This window comes from Alosa alosa, chromosome 12 (assembly GCF_017589495.1).
Source record: "Alosa alosa isolate M-15738 ecotype Scorff River chromosome 12, AALO_Geno_1.1, whole genome shotgun sequence".
NCBI classification, from domain to species: Eukaryota; Metazoa; Chordata; class Actinopteri; order Clupeiformes; family Clupeidae; genus Alosa; species Alosa alosa.
The window spans coordinates 34,609,123-34,634,334 of NC_063200.1; the positions used below are offsets into that span (position 1 = coordinate 34,609,123).

Consider the following 25,212-nt stretch of genomic DNA (forward strand, 5'->3'; position numbering starts at 1 on the left):
GAACTGAAAAGAACACAACAAAAGGAACCTCTCATGTCCACACCGCTTCCAGAACGTCCGTGGAAGAGAATCGCAATGGATCTCTGTGAGAAAAATCACCAAAATTACCTCGTCATCTCAGACTACTACTCCAGGTTTATTGAAATACTGCACATGCCCACAACGACGAGCGCACAAGTCATCCAGAAGCTTAAGGCCGTCTTCGCCAGGTTCGGCATTCCAGATGAGGTGGTGAGCGATAATGGGCCGCAGTTTTCGAGCACAGAGTTTCAGGAGCTGGCGAGACAGCTTGACTTTAGACACTGTACGTCTAGCCCTCACCATCCACAGGGCAATGGACATGCGGAGAGCCTTTCAGACGGCAAAGAAAATCCTCAAACAAGCAGATCCGGTGATGGCCTTATTGATTTATAGGTCTACCTTGTGTGCTACCACCGGCTTCAGCCCAGCTGAGTTGTTGATGGGGAGAAAGATCAGGACAACACTCCCTACAGTGAAAGACAAGGACGGGAGAGAGAAAGCTAAGCAGGGGAGATGTCATGTACGGTACTTAAAATGCGCCTATGCATGTGCTGTGGTATACGGTAGTACCAGAAAAACATGTGTGATACTATATACTTTAATTGCACCGAGAGTTGGGAGAGTAAACGACTGAGTGACAAACTGCCTCCTTCATTACAATTTTCCTTATCTCATAAATTGAATATTGATTGTAATTGAGTTAGGCTATAGTTTATTTGGAAAATAAAGTCAAAGTTGTTGCTTATCTTGATGTTCTACTTTGTTAAGTTCTTATTTGGCTAAATGTAGGCTGTTAACTTAGTTAATCAGTTATAGGCTAATGTAACTGTTTTGCTATGGTACAATGGTTCAAACTGGATATAAAGCCTTATTTTTTATAGCCTATTCCAGTGTTTCCCCCAACATCTTTCTCTGGAGGCACATAGTCTAACGTTACTATGCGAAAATATCGCATAGCTTCAGCTGCTAGCCTACAATACATAGGTATATCTGTGGCCTGAAATGCCTTGTATGTGAAAAAAAACTCTTTCCGAAGCACTTTTGAATTTATTTCCTTATATATTAGGTCATATCATAGATTATTCCACTGCTTGGTTGAATTTCCCATTGTCCTACGTAATTTAGAACGACCATTAACCGTATGTTATTTGCACACCTATAAAGTAGATCCATTTTTTTGGCCGTATCACACTTGTATATTAATTCGCCGAACTCGTGAAGTTTAAATGAACGTTGCATCCGAGCTGTAAAATCACGTTGCATCCGAGCTGTAAAATGTAGACGTTCAGAACATAATAACATTGTAGCATATGACGGAGGTGGATTTTAGCTAGATGGATGACAGCAGGCTAGGTAAAATAGCGATGTTTCAAAGCTAAAGTTCATCAGAATCTTGGGATAAGCCCGCTTGACAACGGGAGAGATAGAACTAACGACTGGCCTTTGGCCGTAGCAACCATCCATTTAGAACTAGTAACGGCAGTTTATCCTGCAAGTTGAGAAATTAGTTGATATGTGTCGGAAGAAATTAGTTCTACAAACAAGACAGTTTTAGTGATTAAAACGTTTAAATTGTAACAGGAAATGAACACAACGCAAGTGGCAACAGTGGAATAAGCGTGATAATGGACTCCACGGTGGTCTGTTCACAGAAGTTAATGCACCTACGAGTTTTAAACGGCCCTCCACTTCACGTCGGGGCCGTTTTACAACCTCGACCGTGCATTAACTTCTGTGAACAGACCACCGTGTCGTCCATTATCCCTTTATTATTGGGGGCCAAGCAGCGAAGCTGCGAAGGCACCCATTGTGTTTGTTAGTTTTCTTATTATTATTCCTCTGGCAATGGAGTCTATGGCAGCCCATAGAACCGTCTGGTGAAAAGTTGTGAAATTTGGCACACTAATTAGGCAAAGTCCCATGATTAATTTCACCAAGATTCAAGTCGGCACCTCGAGCGCTCTAGCGCCAACAACAGGCCAAAGTTGCACATGTGTTCACGCACGTAACTTCTGACCCATTGGCCTGATTTTGAAAAAGTACTGTTGGAATCCTTGGACCAAGCCGAGTTCAACGCACCCTATGACGTCAATTTCCGCCATGATGGATTTTCCGCCATTTTGGATTTTGTCAAAAAACTTTAAAAAGTTTCACGCCTCACATAGTTTGTCCGATTTTCACGAAAAGTACATATGATATTCAGACCAAGCAGCATAAAAGTATCCCTTTTCGTCTTCGGAACTAAAACCGTTCTCCTGTAACAGACAATCGAAATTTGTGGCGAAGCCGCCAAACAGGAAGTGAGCTCATATCTCCGCAACCATTTCATGTATCATAACCAAACTTAGTACGTGGACTCATAACCCCATCAGGAGGATGTTCAAAAACGTTGGTGACCTTTCACCTCTAGGGGGCGCTGCAATTAGGAAAAATGTATTTTGGCCTGTAGCTCCTGTTGTGTTTGGAATTAAAATGTACTAATGGGGTCTGTTAATACTGTTGGAGGTCCATAGGCTGACCCAAGCCAAATTGTGATGTCATCGTAATTGATTCGGCCGCCATATTGGATTTAATCAAAAACACCTAAAAGTTTTCACAGGTCACAAATTTTGTCTGATTTTCTTAAACTTGGTGTTATCCCTTTTGTCTTCAAATCTAAAACCGTTCACCCGTAACAGTTAATTAAAATTGTCGTCAAAGCCGCCAAACAGGAAGTGAAGTGATATCTCAGCAAGGTTTTCTCGTGTCAAGACTAAACTTACTACATGTGCTCAGGACCCAACTAGGAGGAGGCTCAAGAAATTTGGTACATTTTGACCACAATGTGGCGCTATAATCACAGGAAGTAGGCTCATATCTCAGCAATGCTTACACATATTGAAACCAAACTTGGTACATAGACTTGAGACCCCATCCTGAAGACACAAAATAAATTTGGAGTCTTTTGACCACTAGGGGGGTGCTATAATCACAGGAAGTAGTGTCATATCTCAGCAATGCTTTCACATATAGAAACCAAACTTAGTATATGGACTTAGGACCCCATCCTGAGGACACACAATACATTTGGTGACCTTCGTCCACTAGGGGGCGCTAGAGATACAGGAAATTAGCTCATATCTCAGCAACGCCTTTACGTATTGAAACCAAACTTGGTATATGGACTCGGGACCCGATCCTGAGGATGCACAATACATTTGGTGTAATTTGACCACTAGGGGCACTATGAGCGTGTCTCATTTCAGGGGCTACATGGTTCTAAGGCCAGATTCATAGACTGGTTGCGTCATAGTAGCGCGACTAGTGCTGTCCCATTTCGTGGGCTCCTTCGAATTCGGCCGACAAATCCACCCTTCTTTTCCCTGAAACGGAGTGCGCATCGGGTGTATGCTTCGCGGCCTACCTGATCCCCCCAAGATTCGATACGTTTATGACGTTTCATTCAAGACATGGCGAGACAGTCGGCAGAGCCTACACATGTAAACATTTAATAAACGGTTTAATAACATTTAAAATTATCGGGTTTCAATGTGAACTATGGTTAAGCTATGTAGCCAATTTCCGTATCAAACCTAAATTTAGAACCACTTTCTAAATAAATCTGTTCAAACATTTCAAATTGAAATGATTTATCAACAAGTCATATTAATGCTCAGATATGATCACTGGTCAGTAGTCTATTAGGCCTACTATATTTTCCACGACTTAGGCTACTAAAAGACCGTTAAACAACACGTTTAAAGACTAGTTGATGGCATTTTGCATAAAGGCTATAATTAGTTCAAGGGAGGATTACATCCACCAAAGGTTTATTAAAGCGCCTGTTTGTGACATCTAGCTTTACGGATCGGATAATAACAAATTAATTTTGATAAATTATTAATTTGTCCATTAGCAAAGCAGCAAATACAATTTCATCAGTTCAAATGAACTAATGTGTTTGAACCGCAGCCTGACACACACGATGCCGCTGTAGATCACAATTTTCGCGAGGTGTAGCCTAACATAGCCAGTAAGCCTAAAGCAAGTCTGATTACTAACATTGTAAATGTGACTGACCTGTAAATGTGACAGACCTGGCTGACTGCCCAGAAGAGACAAGAGATAAGTCTTACACACACAGGTAGGCCAGAGCAGCATTCTCACATGAAAAGGCTCTGAATCAGGGGATATACTGACCGGATATTTTTTATGACATGCAGCATATCAGGAGCATCTTTGATCATATCCTGAGTTTTTAAGAATCAGTGAAAATATTGATTTATTTTGACTCCTGATATGCCAATGAGATATCAGGGCTATGCATACCCAAATCACAAGTCACACACACCATTTCTGGATATCTTTGGGTAGGTCTCCACCCTTGGATAGGCTTAGGCTATCATATTAGATAGCCTAGGCCCAAGATCTGCCTAATTAAGTCACGCAAGCCCTACGCCCAAAACGTACCATAAAACATCACTGATAGGCTATTTGCCGTTTGATTTCTATCATCTATAATAGACTATTTACAGTGTAAAGACTACCTTTTTCAGGTCAAGGCTAGCCTACTTACCTAATTATTTTGGTTATGGTCAATTTCAATATCTTTGAGATTTTATAGTTGCTATAGTCTGTAGGTCTAGCCTACTTTTTATGTATAATATGCATGAGATCTGTTGGAGGAATAAAGTTCACATTTTAAATGATCTGCTTTCCCCTTGTCCCCAATGCTGTCTGCCAAAACAAATTCGGTTCAGCTGGAGTTGCCACATAACAACAATACAAAGTTAAATTTAACAGTAGCCTAAACAATTTGAAGTAGGCCTACATTAAGAAGAATAGCAATAATAAACAACAATTCAATCAATAGCCTATATTGAAAATAAATACATACTATATGCTACAAACCATAACACATAAGAAAGGCTTATTAAACTTGTTAAATTTGAGCATCTATAATTTCATACTATTTTAACATTACAAGCTTCCTTGTGGGCCAACGTAACAATGGATCAATCATGTTGTAACTTGTCTATAAAACGTGGGTGACTGATAAACCAATGTTGATTTAATTAAGGAACAAGGCTTCAAATGAAATTGACGTCAAACTATATGAGAACCAATAATGTTAATAATCAGAATAGTAGTAATAGCCCACTTGGCTACTATGTTTTGACACTTCTACAAAATCAGTTTGGTAGTCATTTTAATGTAACTAAAATAGGCAGGCCTAATAATTTACACGATTTCTTATGTTTTGCCTCTCGATAAGCGCATGCGCACACACAGCATACCCATCCCCCACCCCTGACTGACTTTTAAACGAACTCCTTCAACCGTCACTTTTCTGTCATGCATCTGACTGCAAGCTGTACAAACTCTGCCGTCATCATATCCAAGGTAAGAACTACAGAAGCTGTACAAACTCTGCCGTCATCATATCCAAGGTAAGAACTACAGTACTTTTGTATGCAAATTGAAAACTGGAATTAATTAGGAAAATACTGTTTTTAGCATTAATGTTAACCAAAACCGTTTGTTAACCGTCATGTTCGCTAACATCGCTAACGTTAGCTCGCACGCTAGCTGTTAATGTTAACTTTTCCAATAACTAACTTTACCATTGTGTGGAATATCTGGAATGGTAGTAATATCATATTCAACAATAAGTCTGTCTGAGATTTCGTTATGGATGTAAAGTTTTAGTTTGAATGAAATGGCCAAGGCTATCAGGCACGAGTAGGTTAGCTAACCTAGCTATAACTTCTAGAAGCTACATTTATAGTGGCTGCTAATGACTATGCAGGCTAACGTGAACAGGGGGTTGATGTACCTCAATATGATGCCGACAAGTGAAGGGATCTTTAGTTTGTGAAGGGTAACGTATAGTGTTATATTAAGCCATCCTTACACCAGAAGACTTGACCAGATTTGAGTAAGATTATTGAAAGATTGTAGTCTTTTGAGTAAAGCTTGAAAGCCAAATCTTGTCAAAGGTTTCTGATGTATGGGTAGCATTAGGCAAAATGTTCTTCATTTCATAGCCCTTATTTGGTTGTACCTGACTTGTGCCAAGGCATGTGTTTATTTAAGATGCATGTGAGGGCATTAGTGCTTCAGTGATAGTCTTTTCAATGTTATGTGTAAGCTTATTTTGCAATTTATTAATCTTAATTTCCCTCTGTTCTCTGTTTGCAGGCAGTGAGTTGTGAGGACTGCTTCCCTGAGAACACTGAGTGCATTCTGGAATATTCCAAATGTGTGCCACTTCCATACAAAATAAGTTTCAATCCCGCAAGAGAGTTCACTCACCAGGTAGAGACAGACAGACAGACACACACACACGTAGAATAGCAAATAACATTATAATGTGTGTGCATGTATTTGTGTCTGTTGCTGTGTTTAGTTTCTCCCCTTTTTTCATGTGTCTGTTTGTTGTTATGACTGTAGTGGGCTCCATCAACAGACCAGGGCAAAGTCGGTCTGTCCTGCTACTACTACATGCTACTTGACTATGTATGTGTTTTGAATGAGGGCTATGTCACTGTGCACACTCTAATTTGTTTGACAAATGTGCAATGTAATGCATTAATACAGGAACTAATCATCATTATTGTCGTTTTTAATAATAGTCTTGAATTTTGAAGTTTAGCCATGTTTACCATTATGATGGTGGTAATGTAAATAATGTGTTGAATATATGCCAAACTGAGCATAATCATAATTTAGTTAAATCTTATTTTCTATTTACAGAAACTGAAACCCCCACAAATAAACTGATATCAATAATTAACATTGATGGTGATGGTGGCAAGGGTGCCTTCATAAGGTAATTATAATTTTTGTTTGAACACCTGATTGACTTACCAACTTATTTTTTAATGTTTGATTTTTATCTTAATCAACAATAACATAATGTATAGCAATTGCTGTTTTATTTTTTTAGGTGCCATCCAGCAAGTCCCAGCCTGGAGCCAGAGGCTGGCACTGCACGTTGGGGGAGGATCTATGTTAGGCATCAGAAAGGTGGTTTAAGCAAGAAGGAAAGAGCTTCTGCAGACAATGTTGCAATTAGGTATGATACTTTTGGAAATTGATCTTAATGCCTTAATTAAAAAAATTAGGAAAAATCCAACCTTTAAGGACAGCAATTTTCTTTGTGAATGAATAATGTATCGTAAATAAATAAGTTTTCCTTAAAGGTTGGATTTTCTAATTTTTTTTTTATTAAGGCATTAAGATCAGATGATTTTTAAATGTATGTGTATGCTAAGGTTATGTAAACTTATGAGCACAACTGTAATACATATCTCCATTACTTCTAACTATTGCACCTGACGTCTAGGCTGCTATTGTGGGTTTGCTTTTATTTGTCACACAAGCTGAGTTAATTATATTCAGGGTCAATTGTAACATATACTTTCTTTCTCTTTTTACAGACACCTGACTTTTACTGCCAAAGGGACCATCAGAGCACCTCTCCCTACCATCTATACCAGAAGAGTACGGACAAGGGCCCAAAATGTTTTAAAGGACGTTGCACGCCCAGACCATGGACTGTTTAAACCACTGTGGTCAAGCAGAAGTCTCTGTTCTCACTCGAGGCAGGTCATTGAGAGGGGGCGAGTGTCACTGCGTAAGCCCCCTACTGCAGGCGAGAAAGCCATGTTGATTTGAATATTGATTGATAAATACAATAAAGGCCATGTAACAAATTTTATTGCCTGTTGTACAGTATATGAATTTTCATGGTAAAGTAAAATAAGTCATTGAGATTTAGCAGGTGTAAGTAAATAATGTAATTAAGTGTATGTGAAATATTATTTAAGTTAAAGATGCACAATAAGCTCGGTGATGGTTATGTACTATCTCACATTTAAAACCATTACATATATCACCATATATAAATCACATGATTCATTTTAAAAATAAAGGCATAAAGCCTATCGAAAAGCAAATAAAGGCATACACATAAATGCCTGCAAAATTAGCTGTGTCTGGCAGTATATGGGCTGTATATGCGTTGTCCCATGTTTGACATATCAGGGGGTATATGGGAACAAGAACAAGAGGTGTCCGGGGTCATATAAGTAGCTAATACTTGAAACATGGATCATATCAGGTGAGAATATGAAGTCTGGATATCTTGCATGTCGTCGCAGTCCCATTCAGGACTTTTGATATGCTCCTGATATGGCAATTGGCACTAAAATATCAGGAGCATATCAACCAATATATTTCCTGATATTACACATATCAGGAAATATATCACTATGAATATTCCCTGATTCAGAGCCTTTTCACCCAGTTACACACAGGAACAGCTAAAACTAGGATTAAGTAAAATAAGAAGTAAGAACAAATTTTTTTCTGTTAATTGTAAATTAGAAAAATAACATCACCAGAGAACAGAGGATCAAGCAACTAACACAGGGTTGAGACAACAGTCAGAGTAGGGTACAGATAGGTTAGAACTACTCATAACACAGGGAAGAGAAAGGAAACAACCACATAGTAATTAAGATAGCAGTGGCCTATAACCGTTTCCCATATTAACACACAGAATCAGAAAAAGCCAAACAACTTATCCAACAAGCAAACTACAGGGATATATGGCACAAGGAGGACATGAAGTGATCTGGACCATAAACATAACCCAGCGGAAGAGGGGTGTTAAGGGGTATAAACTTTGACACTGGACAACACATGGAATTCCAAGGCAATAGGTTGCAACTCCCAACATACTGTAGAGAGTGGTGGGGCCTTGTCGAAGTAGTAATTGATACACTTGGTGACATAGACCCTGGCACGCAATTGCAGTAGAATCAGGAGTGGCCACAAACCCGAGCAATAGCTGGTGACGCACATAATAGTGAAAAGTCAGAGGAAGAGTGGGTGGTTAAAATCACAGAACACCCAAAAGGAGGGTGGGGCGTAAGCGCCACAGACAAATAGGGGGCAGCGGTTCCAGGACAGAGAGTGCTGCTTCCAGCTCACTGTGAAACTTGGGGAGACTTGAGGGACGCCATACTATACACAGTCGGTGACCTACGCCCATATACACCAGAAGATAACCAGCCAGTGTGCATCATACCTAGCTTCGACGAACAAGAGGCACACCTCCGAGACTGGGAACTGGGTTGGTACCTGGATTGGGAACAATCTAGTAATATAGAAGACCAAAACCGACTCCAGGTGCACAGGGAAGACGGCAAATCGTAAGAGGATCTGATATATATCCACGAGGGGGTTCAGAACATTCACTTAAAGGACCACAACCATTCAAAAGACTAAACCCACAGCAGGGAGAAGGGTTGTGAAGAATGGCGACGGGAGAGATGACACCCTTGGAGGAAGTCTTGAAAGAGAACAGGACTGCCAGAGATAGAATCAAGGAGGTCAGGAAGAAATGGGAAGAAAGGACACGGAAACACCACACCCCCTGGACATACAATGGAACATTTTATTTAAGCACAATAGCCCAAATGCAGGAGAAGGTCCTGAACCATAAAAACCATGACAAGTGGCCCGCGAGACAAAAGAAAAGAGAAGAAGAACTACTGACTTGGAGGCTTTCATGAAAATAGCCGAGCGGAAGAAGAGAAAGGAGATTGGAGAGGGGGTCCGAAGAAGGGCCCATTCAGGGCGGTGTCACAGAGAAGAACGGAGGAGCCAGACAATGATCAGGGGAACCAAGGACCGCCGGGACCCCCACCAGACTCCCCTGGGGTGGATGATGGTGGTGGGGAATCCGGGGGAGAATCAAGTACGAGTAGGGGTATGGCAAGGAGGATACTGCCAGCTCCTGATACTGGCCCTAGGCGTGATGTGCCTAGGGGGCATGGTGTTTTCTCTCCCCTATCTGTTCCTGCAGGTGCTGTTGATGATGGGGTCGAGCCAGGCCCAAACGGGAGGAGGCGGACACTTCCACCCAGCACTGAGGCCACTTCCGAACCCCAGGTATCTGAGACCATGCCAGCTGCCCCGAGAGACAGCCATCCCTGTAATTCCAGCCCTCTAGAAGTCACTGCAGCTGGCTGTACAGTAGACTCCAAAACCCCCTACAATGATGGCTACACCAAAGAAGCGATGGGACCAGAAGAAGGAGGGAAAGCGACAACACCGCCGCTGCCGCACCAGTAGAGGGACGCAATCGACTGGGGAATCTGGTACTCTTTTGACCTTCCTAATGACAGACCAGCCGCCACAGAGGACTTCATAGGATGGTAGTAGAGAACAAGACAATGGGGACAGACTCATGTTGTACGTACATCCCTGGAACAGATGAAGACATGGAGGGTGTTGTAAAGGCAATGGATAGACTTAAGATCCTGAACACTGAAGCTCATGAAAGTTTGGGAAAAGAATAGAAGAATATAACATTAGATGTAGGTGATGTGTCCGGTATTTTTTTAGTCCAGTGACTCAGTGGCTGAAAAACAACTTTGGGTCACTGGGAGCACTGATTGTGGCATCTCTTGGTACATTACTGTTCGGAGCTGCCCTTGTCGGAGGACTGTTTTGTTGCATCACCCAATGTTGTAGGAGGATCTGCTCACAGGCAGTGGCCAAACAATTGATGGTTATGGGAGATGATATGTATAGGAGAAAGTAAATATGAGAATATAATGGTGTGGGAAGGGCTCCAGGCTTATCTGGAGCTTCATCCTTCGAGTGGGCAAGAATAGGGTGGGGCTCTGCGAGGTGCCCACACCTATCCACAATAATACATAGATGCTATGTCTACGCACACACACACACACAATACTGATAGGTAACTCACAGGACATGTACCTGCACGCCCAGGTGACAGAGGAAAAGGATAGAAGTCATGGGCTGTGACCTGATACGAATAGTCGCCTCAAAAGAGCATAAAGCGACAAGGGAAAGGTAAAAGGGATGTTGACGTATTGCTAACAACTACTTATTACGTATAGATGAAACTTAGAATTGTGGAGGATAAGCCCTCACCTGCAAGGCCATCCAGAACAGTTGAATAGTAATGCTTGCTTAAAACCTATATTACATGCTCTCACCCCAGCCTGCCGTATGCTGGCCCCGGCCCACCGCAAGGCGTGGCGGAGTTTGTGGCTCAGGCAGTGCCCAAGGACGGGTAAGACCCCATTTTGGTCAGCAGGGGCAACCTAAGGCAGGGGGCTGACGGCCCGGCTCCATAGTGTGGCGTACACTTGCGACCGGTGACGTCCACCCAGCCTGGAAGGGGCATGAGTGTTGTGATATCTAAGGGGGGGCGATGCTACGGGAGAACAAGGGGGTGGGACATGTAAGGAAAATAATCAACCTAAATTCAATATATAATCAATATAATATATATATATATATATATATATATATATATATATATATATATATATATATATTCTTTACTTACAAAAATGTGAGGAGAAAACGGATTGGCAGATTGGGGACAAATGCGACCATGATGTTGTTATGTAACTCCGAATTGTCACGATGGCCGTTGCATGAAAATTATGTTTATGCTCAAAGTGACTGACATATTGGTCGGCTTTGGGGACAAATCCGTCTCGGGTCCTAGCCATTGTTCATAACAAAAAAAATTGGTCTTTCTGTCACCCGCTCTGGGCGTCCAGGTTTGATAATTTAGCAATATTACACATATTTGAGAGTACTAGTGCATAATCATCATTTAAATAGATTAGGTAGTGATACATTACGGTTTACATTTATATAATTTTTTTTTACAATTACACATATGATAATGAAAATTGTACAATCATCACTTATGAAGGGTGCTAACCATATACAAGGTTCCATAGTAAATGCTCACGCATGTCTGGATGAAAATGCCTTGACAATGTATTAGGTCACAACATATCATTTATGCTTGCTGTAGAGTGAGGCTAATTTAGCCTCAAAGGAGGGAATATGTGGTGGATTTCTATGACTTAACGGATGCATGTATGGTTTTTATAAACTTTGATATTACTGCAATTATTATGAGACTTCAAGGCCTGTACACATCTTAAACAGACCAGACCAGCAGTCAAGGAGTGGGGTGAGGGAGTTCACAGTGACACCTGGCTGGATGGTCGAGGGGGTGAAGGAGTTCACAGTGACAACTGGCTAGATGGTCGAGGTGAAGGAGTTCACAGTGAACTAGATGGTCGAGAGCAAGAGGATGATGTAATTGGATGATGTAATGGTGGTAACAGCAAGGCCAAGTAACAGGTGGCAAGATAAGAAGCCCTGTTACAACTGGAAAAAAACAGAATCTGGGAAAAAACCCAGAAGGAGACAGTTTTGCATTTCATTTATGCATGATGAGACAATGGGTTCCACCAATAGTTGTAACCTTGGTGGATGCTGATAGGCCAACAGGTGTCTTTCGAGGGTGGCGAGAGGGCCCAACCCCAAGGTTAAGGAGTATAAAAGATAGGTCGCAGCCACCTGTTAGTCAGATCTCATCGGGGGCGCCAACTGATGACATCTCACATCACCCTATTGCTTGACACCTGGTCTGGACATCGTTTAGGCTGGACTATCACTGCAATACGGTGAATAAAGATCAACAGTCTTCAGAGATCTCCTGTCTGCATTGTCTCCTTCGGACGCTTTGTTCCAGAGTGCTAATTAGTAAGTAGTTAAGTGATAAATTGTTCAGTGGATTCGGAAGTGGACCGGTTTTTCCACGACAAAGACTCATTGCACGTTGATAGCTGTGCCACCGTCTATGCTTCAGGTTCAAATATTGAGCGGTTGTGAATAGTTCCACAATAGCAAATAAGACGGCTGGAAATCATACATTGCGCCGATGTGCTTTTAATAATCAACGAACACCACTAACCACTCGGTGAGTTGCACAGTTTTGAAAACGAACGTTAAGGGTTGTTTTAGGACATGTTAGGACATGCCAGCCACCCTGAGATTCAAAACGAGTCAGAAAAGTCGATACAGGACCAATCGTCAAAATGTCGGTGTCCACCACTCTAGTTCATCCAAAACAAACCAGAAAAGGGCCTTAAAGTGCTAAAAACCGGAATTTTCTTTTAAAAGGCAGCAGAATTTGTTTTTTCGGTTTCGAACCGCACTTGCTGCCTTGCTCCCCAGTTAGATATCTTAAAAGGCAGCAACTTTACCCGTTTCGAACACACCCGATGTATCTGACAAGTCAAAGGAGAAATGAACAGCAGTCTGCAAGTGTGCAAAATAGCGACATAACCATCACCACGTTTTTTTATCCGAAGTTAGTCGTGTTAGAAACCTAACGTCAAATTTGAGGCATGTTAAGAGTTGGCTTTGAATCTATTATGCTTTTTAGTTAACGCCATATTAGGTTAAAATGTGTGAAATGGCAAAGTGAAACATTTTCTTGTCTAAGTTTAACCTCGATAATCGATAGCCTAGCGAAAATGTTGCCAATGTAACAAGTAAGCGCCTCTCTTTCTCCCTCCCTCTAACAGTAAGTAGGCCTAGCTAACTGCCAGCAATCAGCATAGAAAAGCAGTTATGTTAGGCTTATGTAATATGATATAGCACTGACGGTCCTAAACCCTCCTAAAACACATTGCGCTGTCGCGCTTGTCAAAGTTTGGCAGTGACGTCGTCGGCAGCGTTTGATTGATTGATTAGTTCACTTTTTCAACATTATTGGTTCCCTGGAGATGTGACGGGTCAGTAACAGGTCAGGACAAGTGTAACTTGAACTGTTTGAATATGTTTTCATGATTTGATGTAGCTTAGGCTACCTAATATTTGAGGCATATTGAAACGATAATAGGCTATTTTATAATAGGTCTACTTGAAATACATTTATTTTTATTCGTATACATTTCATCTTATTCTAAACCGTTCAGATGTAGGCTATGTGGCTTGAATGAATGCAATGTCTATTTGTTTGTTACAAATAAAACTCCAGCAGTTCATAACTAGCCTAGTGTAGCTTATTTTAAAATGAAAACATGGGTAAATCATCATGAATTTCAATGATTTGGCTATGACTTGATTTGACTTGCTTGACCCAAGCTATGACTTGACTTGACTTGCTTGACTGTCACAAATGTCACAAATGACGGACTTGCTTAAAACTTGAAGGTTAAGACTTGAGACTTGCTTGTGACTTGCACATGTGTGACTTCTCGATAATCTCGATAATACTTATTTTGTGTAATGTTTATGGATATAATTCTAATAGCACTAATAAGGTTTTCTTTTCTGTTCTTACCAATATTATTTCAGAATTACACAAGTAGCCAATGCAAACTCTCAGATAATTCTAGCAGGAGACTTTAATGAGACCCCTGACCATTTTTTAGACCGATTCCCCTCCATGTTTAACCCGTACCTCTATAACAAATGACATAATTTCATGCAGTAGATTAACTGTTACCGATGCCTGGCACTTTTTCCACGACAACACCCAAGACTTTACATGGTTCAATGGATCTAGAATAGATCTCCCCCTCTCTTACAACTAGGGTTGCAAAATTCCGGGAATTTTCAAAGTTGGAAACTTTCCATGGGAATAAACTGGGAATTTTAAAAATGGCAAGTTAGTCTATAACAGGGAACTTGTAGTGGACAAAACCCCATCTTGCAGCATAATATTTGTTAAAACAACCTGATTTAATGCAATTTCAGCCAAATTTCTACCCTGCACATACGTCAATCTCATGCACACAGCAATCAGCATAGGCTACTAGACATAAAAGAAACCTATGGTGCGTTCATGTGCATTGGGAAAACACATTCCTAGTAAAATTCCTAGTAAAATGTAATCTCATGTGGGAATAACTGGTGTGAAACTGGGGGAAGTTTGCAAACAGAGTTGCCCAGTTATGGGCTTGTCGTCACTTTTGTCCGTCAGTCAATGATAGTCAGTCAATGTTCCAACCAATTGGATTTTGTTGTTGAGTGGCATGGTGTATCTTGGGCAGTTCAGTGGTTCCTGTATTGCTATCTTAGGCTAGTAAACCATAGGCAGGGAATGGGATTCCCGCTAGCATGGTAGCTAGTTTTGTATGCTAAGCTAAGCGAAAATACGAACAAACAAATCATATTGCTTATTACGAAACAAAATGTTAATGTCTGTATATGAAACAGTAGGAATTACCAAAAATTCACAGTTAATTCCCGTAAATTCCTATTAATTCCCATAATTTCCTTTAATTCCATGAAAGTTTCCAATTTGGAATATTTCCAAAATTCCCCAGCTTAACTTCCCATGGAAATTTTTCGGCCCTTTGCAACCCTACTTACAACACGTTATGTAACTATTGGGTTACACTTTACTTGACAGTATCGACATAATGACACTTGGGTTACACTTTACTTGACAGTATTGACATAATGACACTGTCATAAACAAGTCATAAACATTTTATGACATAACGCTTCTGTTATTAAGTGTCATTCGGTTTTTGTCATAACAAGTTAGGGTTAGGAATAGGGTTAGAGTTAGAGGTTAGGAATAGGGTTAGGTTATGTGTCATCATGACAGTGTCACTCTTATATGTCAAGTAAAGTGTTACCGATTAGTGTAGTGCCCTCTAGAGTTGTGGTGTGGTAATTACAAATGTGTGAGATCCCTGCATGGCTAGGAACCTACCTGCTAAGTTTGGTGCCCGTAGGTTTCACAGTTTTTAACTACATTTAGGACAGAAAAATAATACAATAAAAATAGGGTTCCAGCAAGCTTCTCTGCGTGGACCCCTTTCTGCACAGGCGCATATTCAGTGCTTACGATTTTCCTTACGATAATATGACGATAATATTAATAAACTGAGTTGTTTTTGACTGACTTAAATGAATAGCTTATAATGATGAAATTGCTGCGAAGCTTGCAAATGATTCGATGAGGTATAATGATCGAAGGCACACATCACTTCCTATCCTGCCATTTTGCTGCTGAAGCTGAAAGAAACCTGAAGCCTGTACAGTTAAGGGGTAACGTTACGGTTAACGTTTAGGCTGTGTATTGTCAGCCGAAAGCTCGGTCAGCATTTTAGGAAGAGGTTTTAGCTTATGCGAGAATGTCGGATTTTGACAGCAACCCATTTGCGGATCCTGATTTCAGCAATCCCTTTCAGGTGAGTTGTAAAAAATTGATTCACGGTCGACAAGTTAGCTGCTATCCTATGTTAGCTTCCCATTAGCTTGCCGAGCTGTCTATAGCTTGAGTCAGGTAGGCTACAATGTTAGGCTAGTAAGTTAACTGGTGGGCTTCTGGAGTTATTCAGTGTTGATGTATGGATGTTGATGTATGTCTTTGTATTTGGTTGGAGTTAGTTGTTAACGCAATATTATGTTTTGTTTTAGCTGAGGTGGCAATTGTCATGGGAAGGAGTTCGCTGTCAAGTGTCTGAACATCCAGCTAGCGTTTCTAAGCTATCGGCCAACGTGAAGTTAGCTAAACGTCACCCTGTTTTGAAATCTAACGTTAGCTAACTAGCTAACGTTATATTTTCCTTGACATATGCATCTGCTTCCTTGATGCTGTTTAATTTAGATATCGTAACTTAATTTGTTAAGCTAGACCAACTAAGTTAGGTAAATAATGAAATGAAAATAAACCTTGTCATAGTTTGCAGCGTAAGGTTAAGTTTGTGATGGAAAATATGTGCTTGCAACACAAAATATTAGTTAACAGTTACATGGGTGATAAGCCAAGGTAATTTCGAGTTCATATTGAAATTTGACGGAATAATGTGTTTGGTTAACGTTTTGACATGTCACTATTTTCATGTTTCTTTGACTGAGCATCTACCTAGCTCGGTTAGACAGGCAGCTACTAAGACACCACTTGCGCCGCAAACTCGTTTCCGGTCTTGCTGGTCACATGTTTGCCGGTGTTGTGTGCCTTCTGGTTTCTCCACCTACTGGTTCCCTGTGCTCATAGCCTACCACAGCAGCAGAAGTGGTCAGATATTCACAAACAAGTTGTTATAGACGGATATGAAGTCAACTCCTTGGTTTTGCTGACGTTGAGCAGCAGGTTGTTGTCTTGGCACCAGGATGTCAGGTTTGCCACCTCTGCTCTGTAAGCAGACTCATCATCACTCGTGATACAGCCGATTATGGTGGTGTCATCAGCAAACTTAATGATGGTGTTTGAGGTGTGAGTTGCCATGGCATACAGTCATGAGTATACAACGAGTACAGCAGGGGGCTTAACACACATCCCTGCGGTGCACCAGTGCTGAGTGTTAGAGTGGAGGTGATGATATTACCCCGCCGTACCGCCTGTGTCCTGTCAGTCAGGAAGTCAAGGATCCAACTGCACAGAGAGGGACTAATGTTCAGGTCTCTCAATTTCATGATCAGCTTGGATGGAACTATGGTGTTAAAAGCGGAGCTGTAGTCGATGAAGAGCATCCGTACATAGGTGTTTTTCTTATCCAGGTGAGAAAGAGCAGTGTTCAAAGCAAATGCTATCGCATCGTCTGTGGACCTGGTTGGCCTATAGGCAAACTGGAGTGGATCTTATGTAGAAGACAGGGAGGATGTAATATGATCTTTAATTAACCTTAAACACTTCATAACAACAGAGGTGAGAGCAACAGGTCGGTAATCATTAAGGCAGCTCACTGTTAATTTCTTAGAGACTGGAATGATTGTGGACCTCTTGAAACATGCGGGGATAACAGACTGATGCAGGGAGAGATTAAAGATGTCCATAAAGACCTCAGCCAGTTCAGATGCGCAAGCCTTGAGAACACGACCTGGGATGTTGTCAGGTCCTGGAGCTTTATGATTCACCCTTCTAAATGATTTACACACATCTCTTTCAGATAACTGAAATGGGCAGCAATCTTGCTCTAACAGAGACTCTGACCTGATGTCATTTTCAAAGCGGGCACAGAAGGAGTTCAGCTCCTCTGCAAGAGAAGCAGACACCTCTGCTCTGACGCTCCTTCCTCTGTAGTCTGTAATTGTCCTTAGTCCACTCCACATGTCTCTGGTGTTAGAGCCACTGTAGTGTGACTCCACCTTTTCCCTGTACTGTCTCTTAGCACTTTTAATTGATTTTCTCCGTTCATAACATGCTTTACTGTACTCGCTTGGATTGCCAGAATGGAAGGCAGCTGTCTGAGCTCGGAGTGCTGAACATACCTCTCCGTTCACCCATGGCTTCTGGTTAGGAAAAGTTTGTACGGTTTGTACAAAGTTTGTTCATCCTTGGTACAATGTCATCATTGATCATGGCATTTGCATATAGCCCGTTACATACTCAGTGTAATCATAGATGTTATCAGCAGCAGTCCGAAAAACTCCCCAGTCTGTTGTGTGGAAACAGTCACGCAGGGCAGCATCTGATTGATCCGTCCAGAGCTGTACTGAGCGAATCGCAGGCCGCTCACATTTCAGCTTCTGTCTATAGGCGGGCAGTAACAAGACTGAAGAGTGATCCGATTTACCGAAGGCTGGACGATGGCATGCTTTGTAGGCATGGCTGTATGGAGTGTATGCATGATCCAGGGTGTTATCACCTCGAGTTGGAAAACTCACATGCTGGTGGTATTTCGGTAGAATTTTCTTCAGGTTGCCTTTATTAAAGTCGCCGGCCACTATGAATGCGGCCTCCGGATGCAGAGTTTCGTGCCGATCAATAATTTCATTGCTGTTCATTGCTGTTCTTGATATCACGTTGAAACGCCAGTCTGGCATATCTGGCTATGGATATAGATGAATAGATTTTCCTCAATCTGACAAATATCCCAGCTCTTTTACCTCTTTTTCTCTGGCGGCGTTTCTTCCCAGGTAACCAAGGTAAACAACCATGTAAACAACTTTGGTAACTAGTGGAGTGAAAGTCCCCCGATGTGGTTGTGGCTTGCAGATTTAGTTTAATATCTAAGAGAGTCTGTGTATTGTAAGTGATCAGCGTATGGCGCATAATAAAAAATGTGCGAGAATAACACTAGAAAGATGAAAAAACGTAAGGTTGAGGAGGACACTGAGCAACGGCAGCCATATGTGACCAGGAATGGGAAAACCAGGCACATGTCTCCCCAGAGACATTTTGAGTTATTCACAGATTCTGAAAGTGTAGTTTCAAAGCTATCCAATGATGTCTCACTCATGGAGATCTGATAATATTTGAATAAGTTGTAGCTATTTTAAAGTATACACATCTCAAAGCTACAAGCTGAGAAATCAGGTTTTTCAATTTGACTACTTTCTCCCTCAATCCATGAGAGGGGAACACAATGGTCCTCATTTACATGACATTAAGATCAACCCTCCCCCCTGTCACGGTCACTGATCTATCAGCCTGCAGTGCATGATGCTAATGACCCATCGAAACTATCTGTAATGGCTTACAGAACCAGCTAGTAGCAATCGATAAAGTAGTCTAAAACAAACATGAGATCACGTTTGCAAACCATGTTATTTTGAATGAACACCCAGTGCAAGGCACCAGGGTGGCAATGGATTAAGCAGGTTTAGCAATGGATAAAATAGTCTAAAACGCGAACTAAACAAACATGAGATCACATTTGCAAACCCTGTTAATTTGAATGCACACGATGCAAGGCACCCTGCCATCAGTCAAAACAAGACATTCTCGCATTATTCAAATTAATTGCCCACCGAAACTATCTGTAATGGGTTTTGGCTAATAGTATGGTGTCAATAGCTAACGACAGTAGGCCTACGTTAGCTAGTAGCAATGGATAAAGTTTCTAACACACAAACTTTATCCCCGTCAAATGTAGAGGCCGATTTGGGTTTTTCTAAAGCCGATGCCGATACCGATTTTTAGCGGTCGGAGTCAGCCGATGGCCGATGTGACCTGCCGATTTTTAGGGCCGATATGCTATCGTATTATCCTTAATTGGCATGCTAAAATCATACTAGTAAGAGGAGGCACAACACTTGTAAACTTCACACGATTTATTGAACATTAAAAAATCAACATATGATATAACATATGTTCTATATATACACTATATATTTATGTATATAGTAGAAATATTATGTAGGCTATTATATAAAAATGATGATAAATTATAAATAACTTATGTTCTATATATACACTATATATTTTTGTATATAGTAGAAATATTATGTAGGCTATTATATCAAAATTACTGTAGGGGCCTACTCATCGATAACAACAAGAATTAACAAATGTATGACTTCTTGCAGTCTGTTAGTCTATTAATTATTCATTTTAATATGTTTAACAGAGTGCAAGAAGACTTCCATGATGTGACAACTTCAGATAGTTACTTCAAAACGGCAAAATACATGTTCAGGTTATACAGTTTCACTATGGAACTTCCATGCCTTACCACAGACCTAGGTTTCAACAATATAAAACTCGTCTCCCAGCATGCTGTGAGCATGCATCAAATCAAACATGTATACATCGCGAAAACAAATTGACACGGGATGACAATGTTTTAAAACGTTCACTTGTTATTTGTGCGTCCTCTTTTTCCTCAATCATTTCACTTAGATTGTCCGTTACTTAAGTTTAGATCGTAACATAGCAGTCACCGGCGTTGAGGGCGGGGGCTTGCATAGTCGGCGCATTCCCAACGCACTCGTAGCCACAACGCTAAGCAACTTTCATTTCTTCTTTAACTCCGATGCAGTTGAAAACGAATGGACATGGGATGACAGTGTAATAAAGCATTCACATGTTAGATTTGCGTCCTCTTTTTGTTAAATTTTCACTTAGATTGTCCGTTACTATAGTTTAGATCGAAACATCACGCTGGTCACCAGGGGTGTGTTTCTCGACAGTGTCGTTGCTAACTAAGTTAGTTAGCTAACTAAGTTAGCAACTTACTTGGTTGCAATGCAATTTCCCATAGGCAACCTACTAAGTTGCTAACTGGTTAGCAACAATGCTTTCGAGAAACGGGCTTGCCGGCGCATTCCCAACGCACTTGCGGTAGATGAAGCAACATCACAGATTACCACCATAAGAGAAATCATAAGAGAAAATATACGACTTTGGGACACTGGAATGTAAAAATTGATGCCTTACCTGTAGACAGTCTTGCTCCTTCTTGAAACCAAAGATTTTCTTCGTTCTAAATAGACCGTCTCTTTTAAAACCTCGCGCTGTGTTCCAAGTAGCTGCCCACAGATGTGCCTGACTTAAAATCGGCGCGGCCAAATAAGAAAATTGGCCGATACCGATTGATTAAAAAATAGCATTAAATCGGCTGGCCGATCGATCGGTTGGTCTCTAGTCAAATGTAACTGTGGAAATAGCATCTGATATCTTACGATCTACAGTGGGCATCGCTTTCAAATGGCCACTTCAGTCGCGCATTACGCGGCGTGAAGCTGCGTGAAGCTTTAGTACCACTTTCAGCCACTGTGCGTCGCTCTGCCACTGTACATCGCTCTGTCACTGTACATCGCTCTGTCAGTGGTAATTGTTACCGAGAGGAATCCCAGCCTACGAATTCAATAACAAAATAAATCGTAATTAAACATTACCTCGATTAAGGCTACTTGGGTATGGCTTAAGGCTTGACTACAACGGTGGTAGCAAAAATCGAAATCTGCTTTTGATAGCCTACGGTGCCGCTCCACAAAGCAAAAAAAAAAATATCTTAATTTGCTGTCTATGTTATTGTCAGTGTTGGGGGTAGCAATTCATCATAAATCAAAACAGTGTCTTAATTTGCCCTACTTCTTGACTGCAATGTAGTCAATTGACTGCTTGACATGTCATTTTTATTTTTCTGTACAATAAACAAATACATCTGCTTATGCCGCAGAATTACATTCATATTTGGCTGACTGCAGACGCGCCACTTCCCTCCCCATATTCCAAGATTAAGATAGTATGAAGTGCTTTTTGTATAGGCTACTATCATAAAAATTTGTTAAAACGAATAGCTCTTGGGTGCTCCTTGTTGGTGCCCCCCACCCAATCCCAATCCTCCCCCACCTTTTTTATGCAGCCCTTGCCACTTAATCTACTAAACCCCTCTTCTACTGCACTTTTTACCCCCCCCCCCCCCCCCCCATTAATGCACAAATAAGCTGACACCAGACATAATTTCACTGGATTTCTTACTTCCAGTAACTATATGCATGTGACAATAAACTTCCTTGTATCCTTGTAGCTATTTGCAATTTGACAAAACACTGGTCCTCATTTTGCGAATGCTAGGACGATATGAGCCTGCATGTTGCATTTAGTTAGATGTCCGAGTCACGCATAATATTTGAAAACCACTGGCTCGTAATCACAATAATTTAACACAGGACAGTTGGATAGCCTACTTCATCATGTCCCCATGCCTACATTTTTGTGAGTAGCATAGAGATCGTTAAAAACAATAAAGTATGGCTCTCCGTTTGGGACATTGAAAACTTATATTTTTAATAGACTACCGTAGAAGATGCTGACTTGCAAAAGCCTCGGGATAACACGTTATCTCCACTATCATCAGTCATGCCCCTTGATCAAAGTGGGGAATGAAATAAAAGTTTGAGAACCACTGGTTTAACAAGTTACCTGCAGTCCAGAACACACAGAATCTGTTGCAATATTCTGATGATCGGCAATGATATCGGCAAATGTTTGTTTTCCAAAGTAAGAATTTCACCTTCGACAATGAATAGCTCATTACACTTGTTACTGTTAAACTTAGGCCTACCTGGTATCATTACAAACATTATTCTGTGTCCTAAAACTGGCATATTTTATGGCATTGTGTCATGTAAGTTCGTTGCAAAATCTAGAGAAATGTGTGAGGTGGTCATGGGAGACAATTGAGACACACATTGGATTGTGTTATTACTTGAACATTCCACACTATCCACAGCTGTGGTAGGCCTATCAGGGGCAGGAGGATTACTGTTAGCGCAGGCTTTATATACAACTTCAACATAAGGCCTCGAATGTTGTCTTGTTTGTGGAGCCTTTTGCCAAGGCGTCTGTAATCTCGCTTCATTGAAAATGAGGGCTTCCCTCAATGACCCTCGAGAATAAATAAAGGTTGAATGAATGAATGAATTAATGAATGAATGCAGGCTTGCCCAAAATAGGCTAAAAGGCCTGTGGTTTTGCGCAGCCTACAGTAAATAACAGACCCGCCAGATAATGCGTTATGATGCTTTTACGAGCAAGATGTTTTTGGTACCCTCACGCACACTGCATGTTCTTAAATAACAATGATCATCAGTAATATTCAACCATTAATTTGGGTAAATGGGCAAGCGTGACCACCTTGATTGGCTGATTATTGATGATTGTAACGCGGGCATGATTCCAAACACCTCCCTTACGATGATGAGTGACAGGTGACAGGTCTCAGAATGCGTGCGCTACACAAGGACAGAAGATGATGAATAACTGGGGCCGTAGGCTATTCACAAAGGCTTTCAGACAACTCCTAAACTAGGAGTGAGTCTTCGTTGCTATGGATTACGTCATTACTCATGCACAAGCTTGACTGAAGTGACCACCTTGATTGGCTGACGATTGTAACGCGGGAATTCCAAACATCTCTTTTCCGATTATGAGTGACCGGTGACAGGTCGGAGAATGCGTGCGCTACACAAGTAGTGCGAAGGACGGAAGATGATTAATTACTGAATAAAAAGGCCTTGCCTAAATGAATAAAGAGTAAGGCAAAACAAATAGCCTAGTAGCCTAATGAAACATAGACCTATAGATTGATGCAGTAGCCTACCTTTGCAACATTATTAAATTAATCTGTCACCATATGCCTAGGCTACGTTTGCAAAGAGGAGAACATTTTAATTTGATTCACAATGAAACGTTACATTTCATTTACATGTTAACAATGAGTAGTTTTGGTTGTTGTTGGTGGCGTTATTGCATCCCTTTATGAATGCAAAATTGTTCCCTCGCGATTGGAAGCTCCTTTTAGCATAGGCTACGCATTTCAAAACATCATAACGTAAAATGCCACAAAAAAGCTGTTTATGAATAGGTCTTAGTGAGTTAAGAGTCCTCTCGATTTAAGCTGTCCCAGACTTAGGTGCTACTTTTAGGTCTAAAATGCTTCGTGAATTACTTTTTGAGGAAAAAATTAGGAGTCCTAAAGTTAGGAGTGGCACGCCCATTATTTTTAGGAGTTGCTCCTAAATTCGCCAGTTAGGCTGAATAAAAAGGCCTAGCCTAAATGAATCAAGGCAAAACATATAGGCTAGTAGCCTAATGAAACATACGGATTGATGTAGCATCTTTGTAACATTATTAAATTATTCTGTTACTATGCCTACGTTTGCAAAATAGAACATTTTAATTTGATTCACAATAATGTTACATTTAATTTACATGTTGACAATGATTAGCCTAGTTTTGGTTGTTGTTGGTGGCGTTATTGCATGTTAGTTATGCCTACAATGCAAAATTGCTTCCTCACGATTGGAAGCTCCTATAGCTGCATGATTTCAAAACACAGCAGAATGCTGCAGGTTTGTGAATAGGTCTGTGAGTAAGGAGTCCTCTTGACTTCTTTTAAGCTGTCAGAGGTGGGAAGGTGTGATTTGTTGGGGGCAGGGATTAACTGGGCACAAATGTCTGATGGCCCCCCTTCCCCCCAGCCAACGTGAATCGGGTGGTTAGTTAATAGGCCTATCGTGAAGATTTTTCCTGCCATCTAAGGCACGAGTGCATCTGTGAGGCCAAGCCTCACCAAGTAGCTCGTTTGTTTACAACTAACATTCCATTTAATTAAACTGCTTTATAGGCTATGCCGAAATAGGTTTCAATATTTTGAATATTAACGTCGGGTGAATTGAAATGTTCTCAAAGTATCCTTATGGCTGAAAGCTGCTTGGGATCCCCGTCAAGCAATATAACCATACAAACGCGCTTCCTGCACTCATTGTTTCAAAAGGAGTAATGGCTTTGTCAGAACTGAAGAGCTGTGGACGGCACGGCACGGCATGCCCAATGAAAATAAATTAACGCAACACAACACAGACCCCGCTTCTCTCGCGTCAGTCACTGACATGATTTTAAACAGAACCCGCTTCTCTCACGCGGCAGTCACTGACAGTAACCTAGAATAAATGCATGGGGAAAAACACTTCCCCATGACAAAGACATCGTAAAACACTGAAAGTTAATATTTTGTCACTAGCAACATACATCTGTCCTTTGTCAAATGTATTATGTTCCAAGTAGCCTATGCGTTAATTCTGCTTCATAAAGTTGAACAAATACATTTGCTTATTTCACAGAAAATATAAATAGCCAGATAGGGTCTACAGTACAGA

General features: G+C 41.0%; 1 protein-coding gene across 1 annotated transcript in view; it reads left to right on the plus strand.

Moving 5' to 3' along the window:
- Positions 1–15,718: 15,718 nt before the first annotated feature.
- scamp1 (secretory carrier membrane protein 1) overlaps positions 15,719–25,212 on the plus strand; it is a gene marked incomplete in the record, with an annotated part of 81,287 nt that continues 71,793 nt past the window's right edge. Inside the window, 1 exon segment of the mRNA XM_048258316.1 lies at positions 15,719–16,070. Coding sequence (XP_048114273.1) covers positions 16,014–16,070 — 57 coding nt within the window.